At 40.1% G+C, this 22,580-nt stretch overlaps 1 protein-coding gene across 1 annotated transcript in view; it reads right to left on the bottom strand.

Moving 5' to 3' along the window:
• The window catches only part of TLK1 (tousled like kinase 1), a 47,510-nt gene extending 35,239 nt beyond the window's left edge, over window positions 1-12,271 (bottom strand). The window contains 4 exon segments of the mRNA XM_042465393.1: window positions 3,965-4,011; window positions 8,605-8,680; window positions 11,442-11,513; window positions 12,153-12,271. Of these exon segments, the coding sequence (XP_042321327.1) occupies window positions 3,965-4,011; window positions 8,605-8,680; window positions 11,442-11,513; window positions 12,153-12,266 (309 nt within the window). The 5' untranslated portion in view covers window positions 12,267-12,271.
• Between the last annotated feature and the right edge of the window lie 10,309 nt (window positions 12,272-22,580).

The following is a 22,580-nucleotide window of genomic DNA, read 5'->3' as shown; positions in this document are numbered from 1 at the left end:
AGAGGAAAGTATAAAATAAACTGTTGAATGTTCATACAGCGGGCCCTTGTTATCTGCTGGGATTTGGCTCCAGAACCTCCTGTGGATACTAAAACCCATGGATGCTCAAGTCCCATTAAATACAATGGTGTAAGTGGAATTGTGTCCTTTATGTAAAATGGCAAGATCAAGATCTGCTATTTGGAATTTATACTTTTTATAAATATTTTCAAGCTGTGTATGTTTGAATCCACAAATAAAGAATCTGTGGATAAGAGGACCGACTGTACAGTATTATTATCAGAAAATGGAGACTTTCAAGCTATTCCAAAAAAAGGCAAGCAACACACAACTGCAGTTAAAGTTTTGCCTACATTTCTCAAATCTTTCATAATACAGAAATCAATTAGATATTCAATGCAGAAGAGAATGTTTCCAAATCCATATGTAAATTCAAACAGCTGCTTCTTATTTATATCCATGACTAAAGTGAGGAAATTAGCAACAGCCTATTCTTTTATTGATAACACTTTTTTCCAGCTCATGCCAAAAAGGTAAACAATAGCTGCACATTGTAGAACACTTCATTCATTTTGTGACAGTAGATAGATTAGAGACAATAAACTATCAGAGAAGCTTTATTCCAAATTCTCCAAAGGAGCTGTACAAAATTGGTACAAATGTCTACAATTTTTCACAAAGAAATCAGTGGAAAACTAACACTCCATACATCCAACATGAACCTCACTTTACCATGGCTAAGCAAGGTTGGCTTATGAAGTCAATATTTTTCTTCCCAGCTCTATAAAATTTTTCAGTTTATACAAACTGGATGGAGAAGAGTAATTCATGCTATTGAGGATTTGCTCTTGAAAGTGAATGATGACAAATATTAGGCAGGACACAAACTCCTCCTCCTATATGTTAACATAGTTTTAAGAAACCTCATTATGACTAGAAGCCTTATCACATGAGAAAATAAAATAAAAAGAGAGCAGGGGAGTACAGTAGGACCTTGGTATCTGTGGAGTATCTGTTCTGGATGCCCCACAGATACCAAAAAATGCAGGACCTCAAATCCCTTCTTCCCTAACAGCAGCTCAGCGGGCCCGCTAGCACAGCTGCATGCACGCGCCGCCATTATGGACAGTGGGGGCTTGCCATCTGTGGATGCTGAAATCTGTGGTTGGCAAGTCTACGGACATGGAAGTTCCATTGTAGTAGCTTTATCTGTGTCTCTGAACATGCTATTGTAGCATTTCCATTCTCTTCCTAAGGGAGGCAGTTGTAAAAGTACACCTTTTGTCAAATGGATTTTTGTAGTGTGACAAATGACACACTTCTACAACTGTCTCCCTTGGGAACAGCCCGGGAGTGCTATGACAGCATGCAGAGAGGCATGGAAAAAGTTTCTACTTTTCCACTCCATTTCAGCTTTCTTTTCTCATGTGATAAGGCTGTAGGTCCAGCTATGTATGTCTCTATTTAAGTATATATCGATAAGCCCCATTTTATATTCAATTCTATTTACTACCTGGAATAATAATAATAATAATAATAATAATAATAATAAGCAACATTGACAAATATTATTGATCAAAACAATGAAGCCTATGCTGGAATTAATTACCTATATATAGATTTGTAGAACGTTAGAGTTGGAAGGGGCCACAGAGACCATATAGTTCAACCTCCTGCCATACAGGAATACACAACTAAAACACTGCTGAAAGATGCCTCTGTCTCCTGCCACAATGCTATAATCTATCACTTTCTTCCAGTGAGATAAATAAGAGGATAACACTATAATTGGCTCTCCATATCCATGGATTTTTTATCCACAGATTTAACCATCCATGGCTTGAAAATATTTCTGAAAACTGTAAACTCCAATTAGAGAATCTTGATTTGCCATTTTATATAAGGGACACCATTTTACTACACCACTGTATTTAATGGGACTTGAGCAACAATGGATTTTGGTATCCACGGGGGGGGGGGGTCCTAGAACTAAACCCCAGCAGATAACAAAGACCCACTGTAATTTGAAAACATTATTTTGCTCATAAACTGTAGAACTGAACTGGGAGCACAGAGGCATGCTAAAGTCAGATGTGAAATATCTTCTATGAAGAATTCAACTTTCAGTCTAGCTGTGTTTCATATTCTGCACATATCCCTCTCAGGACAAGCAGGAAACCAGAAGGCCTGAATTACCCTACAGTACCAGACTGCAAGAACTGGAACTGTTCCAATAGATGCATCAACTTGCCCTGAAATACAAGAGCTAGTTTGTTTGTGTAAATCATACCCCTCCACCCTACAATGGCATTTAGATACAAATACTTAAATACTGTGATCTGACCAGCTCTTCAGTTTATTCCCACTTGTTAAAATACATGTTCTTTTCAAAAATGCATTATCAAATGGTATTATCACTCTTGATTACTGTCTTGGGTGTGCTAGTGATTGGATGGAAAGGTGGACCATAAGTATTTTTTGTACATGATTCATGTGCACAAATACACATATAATTCATCATAGGAAAGCTAAAACGTTCTGTTTATACCAGATCAACTCTATGTCCAAACTAAAATTGTGGATGGTATGTATGTGGGAGTCCTATTAATTTAATATACCATATATACAGTACTCGACTATAAGTCAGGAAATTTATGCCCCAAAAATTACCCTACAATCCTGGGTCAACTTACATACAGGTCAATACACTAATACTCCTTAGAAAGTTCCTGAAACAAACGCCGCCTGATGCCCCACTCTTCGTACCTCGAGGCAGGAGTTCTGTGTGTGTGTGCGCGCACACGTGCGTGTGTGTGTGTGTGCAAGAGGTTCCCAGTCCGATGTGAAAGCCTTCTCTTCCCATCAAAGAAACTGCCCTTTTAGCTCCACGTCTGTCTCTTCCCAGTTTGATGTGAAAGCCTGTTCTTCCCATCAACCCCCCCCCCCATTTAGCTCTAGTTCTGTTGCTTCCCATTCCAATGTGAAAGCCTGTTCTTCCCATCAAAGAAACCTCACATTTAACTCCACTTCTGTCCCTTTCCAACCTGATTAGAAAGTATTCTCTTCCCATCAAAGAAACAACCTTTTTAATTCAACTTCTTTTCCTCCCCAATCCAATGTTAAAACCTCTCCTCCAGGGAAGTGTTGTTAAGTGGGCAGGAGAGGTCCAGAGAAGAAGGAGGGACGGAAGTGGTGTTTTCCCCTTTCCGTCCTTTGTTAAAGCCCCCTAAGTTTTACCCTCAACTTATCCATGGGTCATATCAAAAGCCATGATTTTTACCCTGAAACCTTCCCTCGACTTATATATGAGATCAACTTGTACACAAGTATATATGGTAGTATATTATATAGACTGTTCTGTTGTTTTGTCCATCTTCTTCACTGGTCATCCTTAGTCTCTCTCAGGCCAACCCTATGTTCTCAGCCTCCTTTCATGTCAAGCCAATCCTAAGAGAACAAAGGGAGGTACTAGCCATGTTCTATAACTCTAGATTGAAGAACACAGGAATCAAAGACCTAGCTCAGAATTAGGAGGAATCATTTTAATGATCAAGAGCCTCAAACCTCTCATACGTGAATTAAATGGATGCAAACAAAACTCCTGAACTATTCAACAGGACCTGTTTCAACCAGGATTAGCAGTCATGCTGTATTTATGTATAGGAAGAACCAGAGATTATTTATTAGGATGATGATAGGACAAATAAGGAATATCCAAAATATGAGGACTGATTTTGAATAGATTGGTTTTTTAAGATGACTGTATCCCAAGGCCAAGTGCTCATGCAAGAAGACAAATCCACGTAAGACGACATGCAACACCTGTCAGAAAATTGTGTTCTTGATTTTTTTAGTGTGTAAAAACAGATGACAAGAAGCAAATAATTCTTTTTTTAAAATAAAGTTATAGTTCATGTATACTTCATAAATTCCATATATTAAAATAGTTCAAAATGGAACTTACTTCAAAATAGTCACTAATTTTGTGACCACGTGCCCCAATGTTTTTTCCTGAAGCAAAAACATAAATGCAATTATTATTATTTTTCAAAAGGAGACCTTAGGAGAGACAAAAAGTAGAACTAATGCTGCACAGTATGAGTAACAGGGATGAGTAACAGACCTCCACATTTTTACAAGCTCCAGCACTCCTAGCCAGCAATGCCAATCACATAGAATGCTGGGAGTTGCAGTTCAGCAACTCCACGCATCCATGAGGGCCACATAATAATCTGTCAACTATTGTTTAAAAATGTTACTTTCTAAGATGTTGTCTAGCTCAGAAGGTACCATTCCAGTTTATGCATGGAATGATTTTAAAAAATCATTTTTAAAAAGAATATGGATCAGGGCCTACTTTCTCCATATTTATACTCTCTACTGACTTACACTATATATTTATACGTAAGTCTAGAAATCTGTCAAAAAATCGACCCCAAAAACCTGGGACGACTTATCCACAGTTCAGTGTAAGTACTGTACCTTAACTCTTATCAAAAAAAAGGAACTATCCCTCTTAGTCTATCCCAGGAAAAGGACAAGTCGCTTACCTGTAACTATAGTTCTACGAGTAGTCATCCATGAACGAACACACACAGGTTTTCCGTGCCTTAAGCCTTAACTGAGGATTAAGGCTGCCATGAGGTCAGTGGCATCTAGGCCAACGTTTTTTCTGATAGCTCTATAGATTCTGAACAGGCTCTGTGTAGGTGCAGAAAACTCATGTGTGTGTGAGTCACAGAAACCACAAAGAAGAACCTAAGAGAAGCACCAACTTCTTCTACCCTTTCTGCTGTGGAACTACTTCTGGCCTTTTTGAATGCCTAGGTGGAAAAACTGCGGAGGTGACAGCTCTTTGGCAATTTTCCTCAAAGGAGCACCAAGAGACTAGAAAGGGTCAAGTGCTTCTTTTGAGTTCTCTTGGGCGCATTACAGACCGCCCTTTTGGGGCGGCCTGTAGGCGCACCTTTCCCCGCCGGATCGGGGCCTCAGTGGCCAGAGTGGCAGCCGCTGAAGCCCCGATCCACCGCTTTCCGGGCTGCGGGGAAGCGGCAAAAGGTCCCTTCCCCGCAGCCTGGAAAGGGGTGTCCTTGGGGCTTCAAGCCCCAAGGACACCCCGTGGCGGCGGGGAGAAGGAAAAAGGGGCCGTTTGGCCCCTTTCTCCTTTGGTCTGCTGGGCGCAGCTGTTTGAAGGCTGCGTCCAGTGGACCAAACCAGGAAGGAGCTCCGAAACGCCCTAGGCGTCCTGCCACGACCCCAATACATCACAACCGCGCCGCCTCGTTTGGAGGCGGCATGGTCGTCACGTATCGATGGCGGCGGCCGTGTGGAACGGCCGCCACCATTTTGTGCGCGTGGAGCACGCACTAGGGTTAGGGTGGTGCGGAAGCACCGCCCCGTCTTAACCCTAGTACGCGCTCCACGCGTACTTTTTAGCCCGTCTGTAACAGGCCTTGGAATGGTGTAAACTCCTGTCTATCACCACTGTACTCAGAGGATGGTTTCTTTTTTGATAAGAGATAATTCTATACCTTAACTATTGGCTTTACTTCCTTTTCGACATGTTCATGTTTTCTTAGCCCCACCTCAACTCAGCTGCCTTCCATGCATATCACACAGCCATCTTCACCATAGTTCCCTCCTCTTTCAGCCAGCTTTCAGGGTGAGCAAAAATAGTTATGCCTACCCAATTTTTTTTCAGTTCTTTGGCACTGTTTTACTTTGCTTCATCATTTACATTCTTTGTTATAACATATTCCATAATTTTAGCCCCCAAACTTCCCTCAACCCATACATGAGGTTGAGTTATACGCAGGTAAATATGATAGGTCATTTTGCTTTCAGTGTGATTTAATTATAACTGAGATTAGCTTAATTTTATTAAGACTGCACCAAATTATTCTGCATAGCAAACACAAAATTCATGACCTCACAGACAAAAAAGAATGATTGTGGCATGAGCTTTTGTAGGAGAAAGCCCACTACTTATGTCAACTAGTTGGCCAACTGTATTCTTATGCTAATAACTGTAATTGGTTTCCATAGTTCACTCTAGCTTTCCATACTCTGAATATAAGTAATCAAATTAATTTAGGCAGCAAAAGATATTTTAACAATTGTATTAATATTTTAGCAACAGAGACAATAAGCAGCATGAAAGCAGAATCAATTTATAAGTCGTTGGTCAGATTTCCTACAAGACCAAAGCATTTCAAACCCTGTATCTACCTACTGTTCTTATCTGTTTGATTTTGAGAGCTCAAGGCAAGACATTAAGTCAAATCATCATGATTCCTATCTTCACGCCTCCTTTTTCTAATTCTGCTTTTCTTATGATGTTTTCAGCATATAAATTAAACAAGTACGATGATATGATGCAGCCTTGCCTGACCCCTTGCCTATTGGGAATCACTCTGTTTCCCTGAATTCTGATGGTGGCCTCTTGTCCTTGGTACAGATTCCTCATCAGGACTATCAGATGTAGTGGCATGTCCATGTCTTTGAGTGTATTCCATAATTTTTCATAAACTATACAATTAAATGCTTTGCTGTAGTCTATGAAACACATGCTGATTCTTTTTTGGAATTCTTTGGTGCGCTCCATTGGTGATCACATGTTTAAAATGTGGTCCCTAATGTCCCTTCCTTTTCTGAATCTTGCTTGCACCTCTTGAATTTCTCTCTGCATGTATGGTTGGAGTCTATACGGCAGAATTTTGAACATTATTTTGCTTGCATGTGAGATTAGTGCTATCGTCTTATAGTTGCTGCAGTCTTTTCTATTTCCTTTCTTGTGGACTGGTATGTATATTGAGCATTTCCAATCTGCTGGCCATCATTTTGTTTTCCTTATTTGTTGGCATATTTCAGTTAGCACTAAAGTTGCATCTGTCTGTAGGCACTGTAGCAGTTTAATTGGGATATTAACTGTTCCCAGTGATTTATTTTTTCCCTTTTCCTTTATTGCAGATTCCACTTCACTTCTTAGAATTTGGGGTTCATCTTCATATGGCTCCTCATTCTCAATATCACTCATTCCCTCATCTCTTTTGTATAACTCTTCTGTGTACTGTATTGCCTCCAGCGTCTTACTATTTCTACTTGTTCCTGTATTATGTTCTTTTTTTCTCCATAGAGCGTTCCTGCCCTCGGTTTGAACTTGGCTTTAATTTCTCGGATTTTTTGATAGAGGTCTCTCATTCTTGCCTTTTTGTTTTCTTCTATTTCATTGTAGTATTTCTCCTTAGCCCTATGTATCAGACATTGGACAGTTGTGTTCATATTTCTGGCTTTGTTCCTATCTCTTTTGTTTTTGCTTTTCTTCTTTCTTTTATTATATGAAGTGTTTCATCTGTCATCCATTGTTTGTTATCTTTCTTTTTGGCCACTGTTACTGTTTTCTTGCATTCTTCCTTAATTATGTCTTTGACTTCTGCCCACAATTCTTCAGGTTCCTGGTCGAGTGCACTCAATAGTTCAAATCTGACATATTTATGTCCAAATATTTTGTTTTTCCACTAATTTCTGTTGACATCTGAAACCTTTTCCAAGTGCCTCCAACAAATGACATATGGTACAGTCTATTCATAAAATGATTCCCCCCCCCCCCGTAGTTATTGTATGATCTCCCTGAAGAGGCTCACCTGGAGCTGACAGAGTAGTTGTTATTCATGATAAATAAATCCCATTTTTTGCCAGATGTTTTAAAATCTTTAAAAATCCTTTAGTGATTACAGATACTTATTGATGTTTCAAGGTCAATGAAATCTCTCATGTCACTATGAATCTGCTGTATTCATTTTTCCTCTGTTGGTGACTTTATGCTGTTAAATTTTATGGTTTTATTATTTTATTTGTGCATTTATTGGTTTTAGTTTTTACTGAAAGCCACCAGATAATGTAGAACCAAAAATATATTAACTATATAATAGGTGAAGCTATGTCACATAGCAAAACACATTTTTAAAAAACTAGATTAAGGCTAATTTGCAAACTAAAATTCTAAATCTGTTATGAGCATTTGGTCTTTTTCAGGTGCTGAAGAAAAACAACCAACAAGTTAACAACTGTGCAGTAGTATACATGTACACATACAGAGAATTCTGCACACATTTTATCTAAAGCATTATACCGTATTTTCTGCCGTATAAAACGACTGGGTGTATAAGATGACCCCCAGCTTTTCCAGTTAAAATATAGAGTTTGGGATATACTCGTCGTATAAGACTACCCCTCTTCCAATGCAATTAAAAAAAACCAGATTTGATTTCAATGTAGTAATTTTAATTCAAATGCTTATGACATGCAGGTACTGCCCAGCCCTCCCTGTCTCCAAGACTATCATAGTGATAGCGCAAACATGGCTCTTTTTTACAAACTTCAGGCGTCCTGGATGCAGCTTGCTCCCTCCTTCACTTACATCTTGTGTGACTATTTTTCTAGTCCAGCCAGGTAGCTTAGTAAACACAGACAATGGGCAGAGCAGGTGTTACTATTAACAAACCACAGAAGTGTATAACACTGTTGTAGAAAGTTGAACTGTAGATTTAGATCAGCTGACAACAGTACATGATATCTAATGAAGGTATACAATGCATATCATACCTTGGCTGCTTTCACTCTGGCTTTCTGCTTTTCTTTTTCTAGCTCTAGAAGGCTCCAGTTGTTTTTTCTCAGGAGTCTGCACAAAAACACAAAATGCCTTTCAGTGCAAAAGAACTGGAGCCAGAAGTTCAATGCATGTGTATTACAAAGAAGCATTCAAACAATAAGCAGCTTTGCTTATTTTCAACATGGGCCACATAATAATTTTGGGTTACATTACCAGAATAATGAACTAACTACTCTTAAATGTCCCTGTTTATAAATACTGGAAGTGGGGGGGGGGGGAGAGTAAATACTTAACAGCTCCACTTACTGTTATAAACTGGAAAATACTGACTCAGATCCAAAGTAATGCTAGGCTGCTGATGCTTGCACAAGGGGACTCTTCTACTTCCCCCAGAAACCCCAGGTGACTTTTAGGATATGTTCTAGAACAGATGGGAAGGGGGAAGAATCTGAAATCCTGCAGCAGCATGTTAAATATCTTTTGCTAATTGTGACTTTTGATCCAGTCCATGAAATTCCATTACAATTCTCATTCTAATTCCAAGGTCATTTTAAAAGCATTATTACAAATTCAAATTTAAGGTTGGATCCTGAATTCCCTTGAGTGGAATGCTACCTACAAAGTGTTTTGCTGCGAAACAAAGAAGATAATTTCTGCAGCTTCCTACTTCTCCTTTCAGCCCCCCCCCCCCCCGAAAGCTGTTCTGGAAGGTTAAAGGAACCTTCAGCATATTATGAAGCTAGCACTGTAGCTGGTGAGGGGGTATTTAGTCTTTTTTTGAACTTCAGGATGTTACGACCTTGTCTGCTGGGAAACTGTTTCCTTTTACTCTTCTCCAATGGGAAGCACTGGCTGAGTTCAGTGAATGTAGGGCACCTTTCCTTCTCTCAGAAACAGACACTTTAGATCCAAACTACAGTAAATTCATGCTTCATTAGTTCACACTTGCTCCAAAATGCTGATGCCACCACCGCCACCGATGTATGTAAAGAAACTAAATTTGTAATAGCCAACTCCCACATGAAATATTGTCTTTCTTATTGCTTACAATTTTACTATCATAAAATCAGTAACTTTACAACAGAACCACTGTAATATTTTTTTTTTTAAATGAGACAGAAATCACTACTATTTCTAGTATAAAGGAAAATTCAAGTATGGTTTCTGAAGGAATTACACTGCTGAGTTATTTTGAACCAAAACAGCGTTTTCTGAATTCTTTGCAATTCATTCACAAACTAGCAACACAATTTAAAACACGTAATCATTCTATGACTCTGGAATGCTACTGAAGAACGCTCTTGCTCTGGCAAGAGGAACTATTATATACCACATTTAATGGGTATTCTAGTAGTCACTAACAGCACCAACAGCTATATATAGTCGGAAAGGGGGGAGAAAAACCCTTCCTATTTTTGAAAGGTACAGATCTATTTTCAGAGTGACAGTCTTCATCATAAAAGTGCAATTCCACCTCATGATAACGGATTTTATCTTGATGTTGTCCCCCTACAAGTTCAGAGAATAGGATGCAAAGCAATTAGGAATACCAAGAGAGATTTCATGGTGCCCCGCTTTCAGAATTCCCTTCATTTTAGATATGGTTGCCACACCTCACCATATGGCAAGCTGTCTCATTCTTCCCAAATGCAGCATGTTTCATTGTCAAGCATTTAGGAAAATTACACGTTATCAGAAACTTCTTGTCTTTTCAGAATTACAGCTCTACAACCATGTTTTGCTTACAGCTTTATTTTAACAGGAGCCTATTTTCAAATACTGTAATTTATTAAAACATAATGAAAATAGTGTTATCTAATTTGAGTTACTTTCTCAGGCCTAAATCAAGTTCTCCTTGAGTCATTGGAGAACTTGATAAATCGACACTTATTGAAGTTTCATTGCTTCCACAGGCTTACAGGTTTGGACTGTTTTGAGATGTCAAATAGTACTGCTGCTGATAGATTATGCACCCAAAAGGCAATAGGTCACTGCAATGTCAACAAGACTTGATATATACAAGAAATTGATTTTTCTTGAATCGTAAACAACTTGTAGATGGTCCTATTTAAGGGTAATTGGTTATGGGGTTTATTTCAATTTTTCTAATGTTAAGTATCTATCTAAGTATTCTTAATCAAGTATTATTACTATTTCTCAGAATAAAATAACCAGACATTTACTCAGACTTGGAACTGGAACCAGTAATTGTCTCCTAAATTATCAATCTGAAAATTAACCAACCATGTACATCTTAATCAAACTGCACAGTTTCTCTATACTATTAAACTATTTTTAATATAACAAATTTCAAGTATAAAAAGAATCGATTAGTCTGCTAATTTTTTGAGTCACAGACAAAGCAAAGGGTTATAAAAAATTAAATGGCTTTGGTAGTTAAGATGTAACAGAAAGCTGTTAAAGATTTTTTAACCAATATGGGGCTATTACTTTGTTTCACTGATGTGTTCAAAATGTTTTTGTTTTAGCAAATTTTTGTTGTTACCAAGAAGAATGCCATTATGGCAGAAATTGAGAATTCAATAAATAGTGCTTTTCTGTCAAAAAGAAAATAGCCTTTTACGGGTTTAAACCTATTTGCATAAATTACATCAACTAGTAAATGACTTGTACAATATCTAAAAATAATAATCCTGTCAGTATACCAAAATATTGTTATTTGGTCTTTACTAGTTTTTAATGTAGCAAGTAAATAAAACTATGTCCACATTTTAGGAACAAAGTCTACTTGAGCATATAATTTAAAAAAGAGAAAGCTATGATATTACATTACAACTGTCAGTTTGATTATTTAAAAAATATTTCATACCTCAGATTCTTTGTCACTTAGAGATCCCAAACTTCCAAAACTGTGATTGGAACTCTCATTATTTGTTGAGGCCTGTTCAGAAACAAAGGAATCAAATAATTAACATTTCTGAAGTTACCTGCTAGAAGGTTAGCAATGTTTTACAAGAATTCAAAAACAGGTGAGTTAGTCTAAATCAAAATGCAACTTAGAGACTGAGAGGAAAAAACAAGTTGGTAGCATAACTTTTGTCTATAAAAGTTTATGCTACTGATTTCTTTCTTTCTCTCAGTTAATCTCAAAGATGTCACAAGATCCCTCTGCATGATGTTTTCCCAGCTTGTGCTTTAAAAAAAACAACATTCTACATTTATACTCCGGTCACCAAATCCAAAGTCACAATATATGATGGATATTTCCTTCCCTTTCCCCTTTCAGTTTCTGCCCTTAGATAGGCTGACTAGGTTCTCAAAGGGTTTCAAAAGATTTTGGGGTTGCATGTGGGAAGGGAAGATTGTTAACTCCTGATCAGATGCACCCTCATTGAATCCTGGCCCATATAATCAGAAGCAGAAGTTTGTCGTAGCCAACAGCACTTTTTGTGCTTATTACATTGGCATTTTCTCTTGTCTCTCATTGTAACATTCTCCTTAGTGCAGGTTAGGGGAAGATTATTATCACTCTTTGAACAGACAAACACATGGAAATGGTACAGTCCACACTACTACTCACCTTTGCTCCAACACTACAGCTTCCTGTACTCCCAGTGCTACCACTCACTACTCCTGTGAATCTAGCTTCTAACAATTCCTGCCTTCTTGGATCCAGGCTATGAAGCTCATCCATTGCACCTAAATTGTAATAATAATAATTTGTTACAGAACATGTAACAGCTAACAGTATCATACCACTACAATTTAATTACATCCCCCTAGATTTTCTACCATACTTATACCAGCAGTGAGGCACCAATTTTCAAGTTGCCTAGATTCCCTATCCAAACTAAAGCATAAACCAAAATATCACATCTCATCCCACCTTTAAGTTATCCATTGTATGAAGAATTGCTTATATTTGTGAGTACAGTGGACCCTTGTTATACGCTGGGGTTTGGTTCCAAGATCTCCCGTGTATAACAAAATCCGTGTATGCTCAAGTCCCATTGAATATAATGACATAGCAAAATGGTGTCCCTCATAAAAACTGGAAAATCAAGGTTTGATCATTGAAATTTATACTTTTTTGGAACATTTTCAAACCGTGTATGCTTGAATCCATGTATAAAAAAATCCGTGTATAAGAAGGGCCGACTGTAATAGTAATATTTTCCAGAAGATACTAGGCTTCCCTACATCCTGCAAAAAGTTGCAAAGATCATTTTGTGCAAAACTATATTGCAACAAATTCCTTTAAAAAAAATTTTTAAAAACCAACTCTGCATTAAAGCAATTATTATCTCTTGTTGTTGCTTCCCAGAAGTTAAGAGTGCCACAAGCTCAGCTCCATCATCACTAGTGATCGGTAAACCTATGCTCCACAAATTTATCTAATCCCATTTCAAATTTATGAAAAAAACAGTACCCACCCACCCGGTATTGTGGCAATGAATTACAGTTAACCAGACACTGCATGCATTATTCTCTTTTGTCTGCCCTGGGCTTATTGCCATCCAGTTTCACTGTTTGAAATTGACTGGCAGGAAATTTAGTTTTAGTATTATGAGACACTCCACTTTCTCCACATAAAAATAAAGTATGTACCTTCAAGCCACCTGTTGACTTATGGAGACTTATGAATAACACATTATTAAATAAACCTCTTATTATGTCATCCTTAACTAAAGCTTCAAACACTTAAGCCTATCACTGCAGAGGAAGAGACTAAACATTCCAGCATAGCACGAAGGCTAGTCCAGGATAGAACAGACCGTGGATTTTCTGCTCCCACCCACTCCTCACCCTAGAGCTGACAAGAGTTTTTGGACTCTGAAATCAACATGTAGCTCTTCTTTGTTAGCTGTCAAAATGGTTATCTTCTGGAAATTATTGACAACATTAAAAGTGGCATCTTATAGTATCCTCCTGAAAAACGGAGTACCGATTTAGCACTCCCAATCTGAAAATCCAAAACTCTTTTAAAAAAAAAAGCTTTTTACTGCTAGCTGCCCATTTCCACCCATGGAAGCAAGCAATCCCAGCACCACAGAAAGATAGTAACAAGATGGTTTTATGGATACCATGGAGTGCCAAAAAGACAAATAAATTGCTCAAGAGTCAAATAAGACTGAACTCTCCTTCAAACCAAAAATGTGCTTGAATTGTCACATAGTAAAAACACTGGATGGTAAAGAGAGAAAGACAAGGATAAGAATGCTTGGACATGGGGATTTCCATATCCCTTCTAACTACAGCATCCTGCATCCCCTAGAAAACCACCCCTAGGGGTTGAGGGACTCCAGAACAACATTGGATGGACAAAGGAGTTTGGTCACAGTGGGAATTTAATGAAATGAATGAATTGAATGAAATCAGATGGAGGCAATTTGTGTAAGCATTCCTGACCAATTTCCATATTAATCCCTATCACATATCATGCTGTTCTAGAGTGTCCAGCAACCTTAAGGACAACTTTTCAAAGGACACATAAGGCCTTTTCAGAGGACATAATGTCTTTCAGTTCATTAAAATCATTGTCACATCTGCAGATTGCCACACCCCATAATATTCAATGGCGGCGAGTGCACACAGATGCACTGATGCAGATGTGAACATGTCATTGTCCAATGAAAAACATGGGGTGCAACCATCTGTGTTTTTGCCCATCTCTCCCCCTGCAGAACTGAATCTCTGTGGATGTGAAGGGTCTACTGCAAATCAAACTTTTTTTGCCTGCTGCTATGAGAACATGAAAATGATTTATGAGTCAGAGACAAACAACAGTGAAAAATATACATAAGCAAATGTATACAGAAAAGTCCATCTCTTCTACATATCGTAAACGTGTCCCAATGCATAGAAATAACTGCAATGCAAAACAGTGCTTACTTAGTCCAATCCTGTCCACATGAAATACTCATTTCCATCACATTATCTTTCATATTGTTCCTTTTACTTCTCAAAAGATGCTATGTTTGCATGTTTAACACACATTGAAATCATCACCCTCATTATGCATTCACCATGCCATAGTGCCAATCAATGAAACAGCACAATTCATTTGTTCTACTTCAAGACATCCAAAAGAACTATGGGGTGGGATGGGGGATGAAATCAAATGATAAAAGGAAACACTATAATAATGATAATTTCAACTAATTCTCTCCAACAGTTGTAACACAGTTGTATTAATGGCCTTCTAACACATACAATACTGAAGAGTTCATCATTTAGCTAAAGCATGATTTGGAATTCAGTGGATTGTATTGACAGTTAAAGAACTAGTGATTTCCCCACAAGGACAGGTGTATTCATTTTTAAATTTAGACACAAAGGGCCCAAACAGACAGGCCAAAATAAAGCTGCTTCAGGTCACTTTGGAGGTATGCTGTTTAAACGACACACGCATCTTAAGTGTCCAGAAGCTGTGCCAAAGCTGCGCTCCAGTTCTTAGGACTGGAGCATGGCTTTCCTGCAGCTTCCAGACTTTTAGGACTCATGCATCATTTAAACAGCATACCTCCAAAGTGACCCAAATCCGCTTTATTCTGGCCTGTCTGTTCGGGGCCAAAGATTTGAATTGAGTCACCAAGTTCAACTGCTATGATTTTAACTGAGCAGGACTCGTCTTACTTAACATTTAGGCTTAAATAGTTTATAAATCTGATTCTTTACTGCCATTGCTTTGTAAATGTGAATATTTTCTTCCAGAATTAGTGACACTGACAAGTCAAAGTAAACAATATGAAAAGCTTTTGTGCACAAATCAAGGTACAGTAATGTACAATAAAAGAACAGATGTATATTTATATTTATCTTCTACAGAACTATGGAAATGACAAGAAATATCAAAAAATTTAAAAAGTATATTTGATTTGATCCAGGATTCTACTTGCCCAAGAGCAGTGGTCCTCATCTTAGGACCCAAGATCACGCTAAACCTCAGCTCCCAATTGTTATTCCCAAATAGGGTAAACTCACCAAATCAATGTGAACTTGGTAAGAGCAAGTACTACTAATTTAACAGATCTACTTTATTTGGGATTAGCATGGAATTGATACCACAAATCCCTGACCACTGTCTGAGGCTTCTGGAGATCTACACTTGAAAACAAGTGGTCAAGAACATTCTTGAAGCATCACAGAGTCCCTATCGTAGTTAATAAAACTACAGTCAGCCCTTCTTATACACGGATTTTTTATACACGGATTCAAGCATTCATGGTTTGAAAATGTTCAAAAAATGTATAAATTTCAAATATCAAACCTTGATTTTCCATTTTTATAAGGGACACCATTTTGCTATGTCATTATATTTAATGGGATTTGAGCATACATGGATTTTGTTATCCACGGGTGATCTTGGAACCAAACCCCAGCATATAACAAGGGTCCACTGTAGTTTGAAAGAGTCACAACTGTCATTATGTTCTCATGTCAAAATACAACCTGAACTTTACTGATTAATATTGCATTAACATTATCTCAAAAGGTGTCCACATCTTTTAAATGAGTTTCAAAACCAATGTAATTTAATTTAACTTAAAAAACCTCTACACAGACTACATACAGTAATAAAAATTACAAAATATTTCAGTTATGTATAGCAGGAAGCCACAGCATTATGCTAATTTCCAATGGATACAACCAAGATTTTTGTATGCTGCCATCATTCTCTAGTACTAGTATTGACTCCACAACAGGAAAAGATTTTGAGAAACAACTCCAAGCAGCATCTTTGCTTTGTGAAAGACCAAAGTTTAATTTTAAATTTAGCAAATTTTGTAGAAAGAAAAGAAATATTTAAAGTATTTATATCCTGTCTTCCCCTACATTTGCAGAACTCAGTGTAGTTTGCAATAGTCTAAGTAAAACAATCAAAATTATATGTATCACATCATTATATTTAATCAATTTATATGTGTTTTCCATATCTAATAAGGTGAAAGATCTGCACTTTGTGCCAACATCTGATATATTTTAAGATTTCCTACTCATATCCTTACAGTTCTTTTGTCACTGTTATATGGTATCAATGATTAATTAGAAACATGTTTATTTTATATAACAGGAATATGTTTTATGCACATCAGCACCTGACACCTATTCAATAATACTCTGTGTATGAAATGATCAACACTGTGTCAATTCTGACTCTGCAACAGAATCGTTTAATTCAACCCACTGAATTTATGGGTTCTCCTTATACACCACTGTAATTTAAAAGGGTTGAAAGACCAAAGGTGGGGTTTCTCCTGAATAGATCCTGACTTTCCCAGGCACAGACCCCACCTAGGAAACCACCTTAGAGTACAGGCTGATGGATGCTCTGGTCCCTTTCTGCTCTCTCCTTTCTCCTTTCTGAGGAAGGGCAGAGAATGTTACTCTTTCTAGACAGGAGGGAAGGCTTGAGGAATTGCTGCATTGGAGCCCTAGTGGCTTCCCACTAAACAGGGGGAATTCATATGGCTGGTCCAACTGCAGGGTCGCTCTGTTCCGCCAGGGAATTGATGACAACAACCACTATGCTGTGTTTTTTGTTTGAATCCATTCTAGTTTTATGGTTTTATTATTTTATCATTTATGATGTATTATTGGTTTTTTGTTGATGGATCTCTTTTATTAACTACCATGTTGTTTTTTGGTGATTTTTATGCTTTGGTGTTTGTTTGTTGTTGTTTTTCAAACACTGTTTTTGTATTTACTGTTTGGATATATTTTATATTGTGATGGCTTTTAGCTTTTAACAATAAATTTCTATTCTATTCTGTTTGAATCTGAAGGGCAGAAGATTTTTCGGCTGATACACCACTGAGCAACTAGGCTCGTTATTCCTCCTCCTCCCCTTGCTTTGTCATGGCACTGACCAGAACGAAACCTAGCAGAATCTACTTACCATAGTTGACTCTCTGCTAGGCTTCATCTCAGTCAGCACCATGGTAAAGCAAAGGGAGGAGGAAGGATAACGAGCCTAGTTGCTCAGTGGCATCCCAGTGAACTGTTTCCATCCTCCAGATTCAAATAAATAATATCGTGTTACAGTTGTTATTGTCGCCAACTACCTGCCAACTGGCCATGATAGTTTTCTGTTTAGTAGGGAAATATGAGGGCTCCAACACAGCAATTCTTTGAGCCTCCCTGTCCCATCTGCCATCAATGAAGGAGACATTACTCATAAGCAGGAGTCATAGTTAGGGTGCGCATAAATCACATAATTGCACCACTCCTCAGAACAGATATAAGTGTGCCCCATTTATTCAAAACATGTTAGGTACCAGAACACCTAATGGTTCTGCATTTTGACAATCTCCACTTTGTGGCAGTGCTCTGGTCCCTAACCTGTTGAATGCGGGCTTCCTGTACAGTCTTCCCAGTTTCTGGTAACTGTGGTGTTTACCTCGGTAATTTTTTTTCAGAAGCTATCAATACTCCAGGGACTTGGCTGCCTTCTATTAGTTTTACAGCCCCAGAAGAATACTTGTTGGACCAGACGCATAATTGAACCAGTAACCAGATTATTCTTCTAAAATTTCTCAATTGCTTTTTCCCTATAGGAATCACTTATCTCAGAGCAGCACCAAGAGAAATAGGTCTCAAAGAACATAGTCCTGGGAAAAGTCCTGATAAGAACAAGCATCAGTATCCCTTCTACCCAGCCACCCACCTCTGTATAAAGCCCTCTCCCGCCCCCCCACTAGAATTCATGAAATAAGCTACATTTAATACTAATTTACCACTATAATGTTGTTAGCTCCAAAAAAGATGTTTCATTAGCAATGTGTCAAGTCAACAATTCAGTGTCTGCTTAACTTCAACTCACCTTGCATTAAAATCAGACATAGAAGCATCCTCACAGCATAAAAAGTGGACAAAAAAGTATTTTCCTCAATCTGTTAATATGGCAAGCTAAGGGGAAAAAAACAGATAGAGCATTAGACAGGCTAGTAGTTCATAAAGTTGTCAGCAGGTTATCATTTACAAGGAAATGTTATTCCATTGCTAGTGAAAACAAAATACTCAAATGAAAAGATCAATACTGTACTACTTTAACTGTTTCAGCTATATAACTGCAGCGATGAAGCCCATCTCTTCTTTGACTCCTATTTTTAAAGATACTTTCTGAACTCAAAAAGGAGAAAATGTTGGTAAATCACTCCTTACTCTAGCTATCCGCCTATGCGAGACAGTTTTCATTGCTATTAACAGAACTTGATGTAACGTCATCATTTGCCTCAAGGAGGAAACCTTTTGTAGTATTGTTCTACTACATATCCCACCAACGGAGCCTAAAAACAACACCCAGAAGCTGATGATTATTGCATGTGGCAGTACTGCTGAACATTGATGTGGAATATCTCTATTCTTTAGCTTAAAGTGTCTACATGAAATTAAATAGGGTATATGTGACACAGCCATTGACTCTATGCTCTAACAAAACAGGAAGGATCTTCTCAGCAAAAGTTCCCTGTCGATAGTAAATTAGCAAACGAAATACAAGTGGGTCCTTGGATATGCGGGGGATCCATCCGACCCCCCCGCGTATACCAAAATCCGCGTTGCTCAAGTCCCATTTGTCCAATGGTGGGGCGTGGCGCGCACCGCCATTGAGACAAAGTTCCCTCTCCCTCCCCTCCTCGCTTCCCTCCCCTCCCTCCTGCCTCCCTCCCCTCCCTTCCCCTTACTTACCTTCACTCTCTCGGCACAGCTGCTTGGCCTCCGCTGCCACCGCTGCCGGGGTAGCCGGGTGGCAGCGGCCGCGGCGGAGCCAAGCCTCGGCTTCCTCGCCGCCGCCATGAAAGGGCGCGATGGCGGTGCTGGAGGCCTCTTGGCCCCAACAGCACCGCCACCGGGCCTTTCCCCGGCGCGGTGGCGAGGGGCAGGGCTGCCACGCCGGAGGCCTTCAAACCTCCCGTGCCGGCATCCAACCTCCTCCAGCCCTCTGCCGCTGCGGAAGGGCCAGATACCGGGTGCTGGAGGCCAAGAGGGCCCCAGCCCCGACACCTGTCCCTTCCGCGGCCGCAGCGTGGTGGGAGGAACCGCTGCTGGCGCTGGAGGCCTTGAAGGCTCTGGCGCTGCTGCCCTCCGTGCCTCCTCTTCCCCACTTCGCGCCTTTTTTTTGGAAGAGGAGGCGTGGAGGGCAACCGCGCCAGAGGCCTTCAAGGCCTCCAGCGCCAGCACCCGGCCTCCTCCAGGCCTCCACGGCCACAGAAGGGCCAGGTATCGGTGCTGGGCCTCTTGGATTCCAACACCCTAGCCCTGCTTCCTCGCCGCCGCCATGGGAAGGCCCGGTGGCGATGCTGTTGGGGCCAAGAGTCCTCCAGCCACACCATCGCGCCCTTTCACGGCGGCGGCGAGGAGCCGAGGCTTGGCCGCCGCCGCCACTTCCACCCGGCTTCCCCCGCAGCGGCAGCGGCAGAGGCCAAGCCACTATGCCGAGGAGTGAAGGTAAGTAAGGGGAAGGGAAGGAGGGAGGGAAGGAGGAGGGAACGAGGGAGGAGAAGGGAAATTGTCCCCAATGGCGGCCACGCGTGCACGCAGCCGCCATTGGGGACAATTTCCCCATTTGCCTTCCGCGGAGCTCAAATCCGCGTATAAGGAGGGCCGACTGTATGCCCTTCAGATTTGTTAATTTACAAAATGCAAGAAGACCAGTCAACACATCTGAAATTGCACTAGTTTAGAAACTCAGCATCTTGTTCTGCAATGTGTAGATCAGTTCATATTCTAGTTACCAAGAACATTTTAATAGCTTGTGAATCAAAGTTCTACACGGAAAGTGCTCATTCCAGGGGTTTTTCATTGCATATTCATTTAAAAAAACCATCGTCTCTCCACATTTGTGGGCTTTGATTATCACCAGATTTTACTATATGTTCCTCTAGGAATATCTAGGTCCTCCAGTGCCACTCTATGGTCACACTTTAACTAAAAGTCACACTGAAAGATCTAGAGATTCCTAGAGAGAACACTCCACTAGGCATTTGTAGCTCCTCCAGCAAAATTCTATGGTCAATGTCTGACAGATACTCACCGATGGAGGACCTAGAGATTCCTAGAGAGAAGTTATCTCAAATAAAAACGTAGTACTTTTGTTATTTGTGGTTTTTCCACATTCATGGGGTCTGTGCCCAACCCCAATGATTGTGGAGGGACAAGCATACAGTATAAGGTGCTTCTGTATAACAGTCCTTCCAACTGGACATCAGGAGTGTACAGACAAATTTAAAGGGGGAAGAGGCACAAAAACACAAAGGGAGGCCCCTACCACTACTACCACCAAATCTGTTGCTGAACTATCCATCACTAATAAATTTGCTGTTGTTGTTTCTACCACACAACCACTTCTGCCACAAAAATCTTACCATTTAAGGAAACATTGCATAGAGGGACTAGAAATACACCCCTAGGGGCTTACGGAAAATACAATTCTGGTGGGAAACAAAACACATGCCCCTCAGGTGCTATGTTTCACAACAGAATCGCTGGGATTTTGGCAACAGTGGTATTGGTAGATACTAGTGTGATGTGTGTACACATGGGCCACATGCTCCTGACCATTGTTCTTAACTAATATACAAATCAACCAAAACTATACGAACCATTCCAACTAGCTATACCCAGACCATCAGGAGGCACTGTAGTTTATCAATTACTCTCCAAGTCCACAGGAGCACTCTCTTTTTCTCACTACATACTTACGATACTTTGGCGGTATCTAGACCGGTGCAAAGCGCCGGCCTAGATACATACTAGGGTTGCCTCAGGGCTTCCTTTACAGATGCCCCACAAACCTAGGACATACTCTGTACGTCAAAATGGTGGCGCCCTGTCTACATGGGTGCCACAATTTTGATGTGACAGATGTGCTGCGTCCAAACGGCGCGGCGCGGGCGTCACATCATGGTGCCACTGTAGGGTGCTTTTAGCGCCCTTTCAGTGGTGCCAAAAGGAGCTCCATTTCAGAGCCACTTCCGCCGTGCATAACGCTGGTATGGCCTTTAAACGGCCGCGCCAGCGATACAGAGAGAAAGAGGCCAAGCGGCCCATTTCTCCTTTTTCCTGCTGCTGTTTTGCCGCTTCCCCGAGGCCTTGAAAAGCGGCAGATCGGGGCCTCTGGGGCTGACGCTGTGGCAGCTCAGGCACCCATCCATCAGGGAAAGGGGCGGGTGCATGCCGCCCCAAAGGGGTGGTCTGTATCCCGCCATAGATACTATTTTAAATAGCCATTAGCTGCATCCTACACACTCCTGGGCTTTGTACTTTGGTGAAGCGCAAGAACTCTCTAGCAGAGAATTTTAAATAATGAGTGATTACAAATCCCAGTATCCACAGGATGGAGCCATGATGGTTGGAATGGTATCAAAGGGCTAAATAGGTTGCACACCTGTAACTTTAATTCTTCAAGCGGTCATCTGTAAACTCACCCAAATGGGTCATCTGCTCTTGCGCAATACATCATTTGGAACCTTCTAGACCTATTGCATAAGCTTTTTGGCAGTAATCCAGGCCACCTACTAGGTGCCTTACCAGTGCAGTTCCTGCCTAAACCCTCAATTCAATGGATATCATAGCAACAGCATTCAAGAAGTTAAGAAAGGTCAGAAAATGACAACGGGAGGAGGGGTGGGGTTGTGTGAGTGCACAGATGACCACTCGAAGAACTATAATTACAGGTATTCAACCTGTCCTACTTCTTTATGGTCTCTGTGACTCATACAAATGGAAGATTAGCAAGCTATTAATCAAAGTAGGTGGGAGTGGCATGCAACAGATGAAAAACAATGCTATGACAGATGACAGTCAAAGGATGTATCAACCCTAGATCTGGCATTTATTTTATTGTGTGAAATGAAGATCATAGCCTGAAATCAAGTAGCAGCCCTGTAGACATCTTCCAAGAGCATGTCCCTCAGGAAGGCAGATGAAGCAGCCACAGCCCTTGTGGAATGGCTACAAACTTGAACTGGAAGATCCTTTATAGCCAGTTCGTAACCAAATAGATTGT

Source organism: Sceloporus undulatus, chromosome 1 (genome assembly GCF_019175285.1).
Source record: "Sceloporus undulatus isolate JIND9_A2432 ecotype Alabama chromosome 1, SceUnd_v1.1, whole genome shotgun sequence".
In the NCBI taxonomy this organism is placed as follows: domain Eukaryota; kingdom Metazoa; phylum Chordata; class Lepidosauria; order Squamata; family Phrynosomatidae; genus Sceloporus; species Sceloporus undulatus.
This window is presented reverse-complemented; position numbering and strand designations above follow the sequence as displayed.